Below are 4992 nucleotides of genomic sequence, written 5' to 3' on the forward strand. Positions count from 1 at the left end.
GTATGTAGTATTACTCTAATTAATTATATATTAAATTATAAAATTACTTTTATTGTAAAATAGATATACATATAATAGATATAAAATCATGTCAATTTATAAATTTATTTTTTATAAAATATTTTTGTGATTGTAATAGTTCTCGAATATTCCACTAAGAAAACATAAAAAGAAAAAATGAAAAAAGAAGAAGAAGAAGAACGCATCAAAGGGTGGGTACGTGGGAGCTGGCCAGGAGCAACCAACACTCCCTCGCTCATACATATATATACCTAATACTTCACTCACTCACCAGTACCATTCAAGCACAGTCGAAAACCACCAGTCCAAGTCAAAAGTTAAAGTTGCACTTTGCATGATATATCTAACCCCCAGGGGTACTCATGGAGTAATCCCATCCCCGTCACTATTCGATTCTCCTCCTCGATCTTTGCTCCATCTAATTTAGGGTTCTTGTGTTTCCGTGCATGCTTTCATTGTCTATGATTTTCTAGCTGTAGGGTACTCGACATAAATATCAATGAGGAAACCTTGCTGTGACAAGGAAGAGACTAACAAAGGAGCATGGACCCGGGAGGAAGACCAGAAACTCATTGATTACATCCTAAAACATGGTGAAGGTTGCTGGCGTTCACTTCCTAAGGCTGCTGGTACCTCTCTCTCTCTCTCTCTCTCTCTCTCTCTCTCCTTTTGATTATCTTTTGGTCAATTTTCGAGCTTTGCAATCCATGTGACAGCATGCTTTAAAGCCTCCTCTTCCGACGTTCTTTATTGTTGCTGTTATTAATGCTTTTTCTCCTCCTCCTTATGCTTCTGTTCTTGCTTTTGACAAATAAACTTATGGTTATCCCGTATGTAGATGATGATGTCCATAAAAAGCCATAAGGATATAAGCAAAAAAGAGGGGGGGAAAAAAGGAGCCTTTGGCTAATTGTTCTGATATTTTGTTTTTCTGTTGACAGGGTTGCCTCGTTGTGGTAAGAGTTGCAGACTGAGATATATAAATTATCTAAGGCCAGGTCTTAAACGCGGCAACTTTGGTGAAGATGAGGAGGACTTGATCATCAGGCTTCATACACTTCTAGGGAACAGGTAGGATATATACATATATAGCATATTTTTTCTGCAAATCATTTCTAAAACTTGGATAATTTGTTAAAAATAAACCAGAAAAGATTGGGGGATTTCCTCTAGTTGTGATATTAATTACCTTTCCAACTTCTTTTTCTAAAAAGACTATTGATAGTGTTTTGTTGTTTATGATTTTTCAAAACACGTTAATTAAGAATTAGTAGAATCATAATTGATACAGATGGTCTCTGATAGCCGGAAGATTACCGGGAAGGACAGACAACGAGGTAAAGAACCACTGGAATTCTCATATAAGGAAAAAGTTAATACAAAAGGGAATTGATCCCAATAAACCACATAATTATCAGCTGGCACGGAGAGAAATTTCTTGTGGTAGTAGTACTACTGCAAAACCGAAGTTCCTGTCCTCCAAGGATCAGGTATCTAAGCTGCCAGACTTGAATCTTGATCTTACCCTAAGCACTCCAAGCACTCGTGTGGAAGAGAGCAAAGCATAGAAAACTTGAAAATTAACTGAAGTTCCTGGCCTCCGATCCACCGCCTTCTCTATCAAAACATTACATATATATATATATATATGTTCACTTGGTGCTAGAGATCTCTAGCACCAAGTGATCAGTGATCTGGAGACTAGCTAGAATATTAACAATATCAGTTGCTTATCTCACGTATTTTGACAGTGGAGTTATAGCATCATGATGAGAAAGAGCCTATATATGGCGAGAGATTGCATGTATTTTCTTAGTTTCTCTCTCTATCTATATGCCCATTATACCTACTAATTAGTTTAAATGTATGCAGCTTTGAACTGGGAAAATATGTATTTAATTGCAGTTTCAAATGTCTCAGCTTGTAAAGTAGAGTTAATTTCTTTGTTTTGATTATTAGTTGCTCAAAAACTGCAGTTTACAGGAATATTATTTTCTGTGAAGCTTATTTGACTAAAACGGGAAGTCGTTGACAATTGAGGACCGCGTTCTTATTTGATTTATCTATTGTATATGTCTGTCTGTTCAACTACCAACGATATTTATGATCGTACAATTAAGGTTCATAAATGGCTGCAACGTTTTATCTTTTGGGTTTTGCAGTTAGAGATCAAACTCGCATGGGGATTCCAATTTGAAAGAAAGATCGACCATTTCATATCTGTTAATTAAAATAGGAAGCCCTACAGAGTGAGCAGTACGCACTCTGCTGACTTAATATATAAATCTTTTCATAGTTCATGTATTACAAGAAAATTGCTAAAATGAATATGTTTTCTTCGAAATAATTATTTTTATTGTAAATAATCCATAAAAATATTTGTTTTTTTATTTCTTGTAGTGATGGATGTGACACGACATGGTATTTCTTTTGCTTGTTTGACCAAAATGCGGTAATATACGTACTCCGGCACGGACCGGATTCCACGTAAATGCATGCATCGTGCATATTTGGCCATCCGAAAGTGTCACGTTTTGGTGCTCATTTGATCAGTGAGCAAAACATGGCGCGCATATTGCTCAAGCATACGTGCATGCCGTAAATGTGTAAAATCATCGGTACTTGTCTAGAAAACGTTAAGCTTACCGTAAGAAATAAATTTAATTATTTATATTATATTCTTAATACAAAATAATTTACTTAGCCGATCAACCCTAGCTCAAAAGGATTCGTATTGAGCTAAGTAGCAAATACAAAAGGAAATTTATCAGTATAGTAACGGAAAAAAAGATCATGTGAACATATAACCGTTTCCTTGGTTCATTGTAATAATTACATGGGCATATTATATATTGATTTGAAACAAAAAAGCATTCATATTTGTTAAAAATTGAAGGAAGTATTTGTGAAGCCTATCAAATTGACATCATTTCCCAGTGCTTAATTAGTTATGATGGCTAGGTATTCATCAGGTATATATGTATTGATAACTTGGTCTGTTTTACTGAGATGATGGCTAGCTATTTTATATGGTGTATACGTGTCTTGCCAATCAACATTAATTCTGCATATCATGGATTGGAATTTGAGAAATTAGGTTCTTTCATCAAAATAATAAAGTCTACATCTTATTATTAGGTGGTAATTAAGATATAAAACAAATAATAAAGTCTACATCTTCCCATCATCAATTTAAGTTTTCGGGACAAGTAATAATTTCACATGATATTAGAGCAGAAGTCCTGAGTTCTAACCCTACCTCTACAGTCTATCCTATTTAATTAAATATTTTACGTGTTGGATCACCCATTGAGGAAGAGTCTAGCCCACATGATATGAATGTGAGTATTATGATATAAAATAAATAATAAAATCTAGCTTTTCCTATCGATTTAAGTTTTTGGGATAAGTAGTGTTTACATGTCTTACCCTAGATTATTATGACATGTCTCACAATAGATAGATGGCTTGTGAGATTAATTAAAAGAATGTTTAATTGAGAAATGAGATGAGATGAAAACTTGGTAAATAGTAGTCAAATAATTGGTGTTAAGATGTTTTATTAGGATTTAGGAAAGGAGAGAAAAAGTTGAATAAAAATATTAAAAAGTTAAAAAATTGTTTGAATATAATTTTTGCTTTGAAATTTAAAAATAATTGTATTTTTTTTTTTTTTTTTGTGTTTTATTTAGAAGTTTGGGGAACCTATAATGACTAGATAATGATTAGTTAAAGAAGTTGAATTGGGATTGGGATTGGGATTGGGTTTTTCACGGGTGGAATTGGGATATAAGTAGCTTGCAACTATAATAATATCTTTGACTAATATTTTCTGGCATTATGTAGATATATATTGTGGTTAGAACTTAATAATTCATTAGGTCGTAATAAGTGGTCAGTATTAGAGCTTATCATCTTGGTAGTGCTACGTGGTATATATTGAACATGCATATGCCAAATGTGTAATATAATTGATCATAGGGCTGGTCAAATTCTCAATTTCTTTTTTTTTTTTTCTTTTTTTTTTTAAGGAAGAATATTACACTTTTCACCCAATCTATAAAATTTGAAAAATTGTATAATCAAAAGATAAAAAGCTAATGCTAGATACAAGCTTTAAATAGACAAGTTCTATACAAGTCTTTTATAAAAAGTGAGTCCCGGCCACTAATAAAGAATAGTTATTTATTTATTTATTTTTTTAATAACAATTTTTTAAAGTAGGGTCTACTTTTTTACAAAAGCTTGCGGGATAGTTATCTCTTTAGAGTGTGAAAAAAATTATTTCTTGTCTATCTATGTTGTGAATATATAGGACGTACAAAGGATGTTTTTAGTTAGTTTTTGGTAGAATATTGAGGCATAGTGGTTCTGCTTGGCCACTGAAAACTTTCATATGAGAATTTTGAGTTTTAAGATTAAATATTAAAATATTATATTTTAATATTATTATTATTTTAGGATTTAAAAAAATTAAGAAAAAGTTGAATTGTTTATTATATTTTATATAGAGATTTAGAAAAGTTGTAATGATGAGATGAGAATTTTGTATTTGATATAAAAAATTTCGACGGCCAAACAATACCCAAATGAAGGTGAGAAATGCCATATATGTTTTATGACTTTTGTCTCTTATTTTAAACACTGAAGAAAAGATGCACTCTTTGTAAGACATCGTTGGAATGGACAAAACTACAAACATGTAGGAGGAAATGTTATATTTTACTTACAAAAAGAACATCATGATGATGAAGGATCAGGAAACTAAACACAATTCTGAAAGTTATGCAAAAGCAAATAATTAAATAATTAATTAAATCCGGATCAGTAGTACTTCTAACTTCTAGTAATAATTTTTTTAAAAGATCACCAAGGATATTAATTAAATAAGAAAAATTCTACACAAAAATTTTACAGTATTCATGTTAGGTTTACGGGTTGTGTCACATATTTTAAAAGTATTTATTTGTT

At 31.9% G+C, this 4992-nt stretch overlaps 1 protein-coding gene across 1 annotated transcript; it reads left to right on the forward strand.

Annotated features, from left to right (window-relative positions):
* The first annotated feature begins 291 nt into the window (after window positions 1-291).
* Window positions 292-1929, forward strand: LOC122295697 (MYB-like transcription factor 4). The gene is made up of 3 exons (XM_043104783.1): window positions 292-650; window positions 963-1092; window positions 1313-1929. Exons 1-3 carry the CDS (start codon window positions 521-523, stop codon window positions 1587-1589), a joined length of 537 nt encoding a protein of 178 aa, XP_042960717.1. The 5' UTR covers window positions 292-520; the 3' UTR covers window positions 1590-1929.
* Window positions 1930-4992: the final 3063 nt, after the last annotated feature.

The sequence above is a fragment of the Carya illinoinensis genome, chromosome 15 (genome assembly GCF_018687715.1).
Source record: "Carya illinoinensis cultivar Pawnee chromosome 15, C.illinoinensisPawnee_v1, whole genome shotgun sequence".
NCBI lineage: Eukaryota > Viridiplantae > Streptophyta > Magnoliopsida > Fagales > Juglandaceae > Carya > Carya illinoinensis.

Excerpts from the sequence above, each read along its gene's own strand:
- LOC122295697 (XM_043104783.1), top strand. The coding sequence starts at position 521 with ATGAGGAAACCTTGCTGTGACAAGGAAGAGACTAACAAAGGAGCATGG. Across the intron at positions 651-962 it reads TTCACTTCCTAAGGCTGCTG|GGTTGCCTCGTTGTGGTAAG; the intron begins GTACCTCTCTCT and ends TTCTGTTGACAG. Across the intron at positions 1,093-1,312 it reads CATACACTTCTAGGGAACAG|ATGGTCTCTGATAGCCGGAA; the intron begins GTAGGATATATA and ends TAATTGATACAG.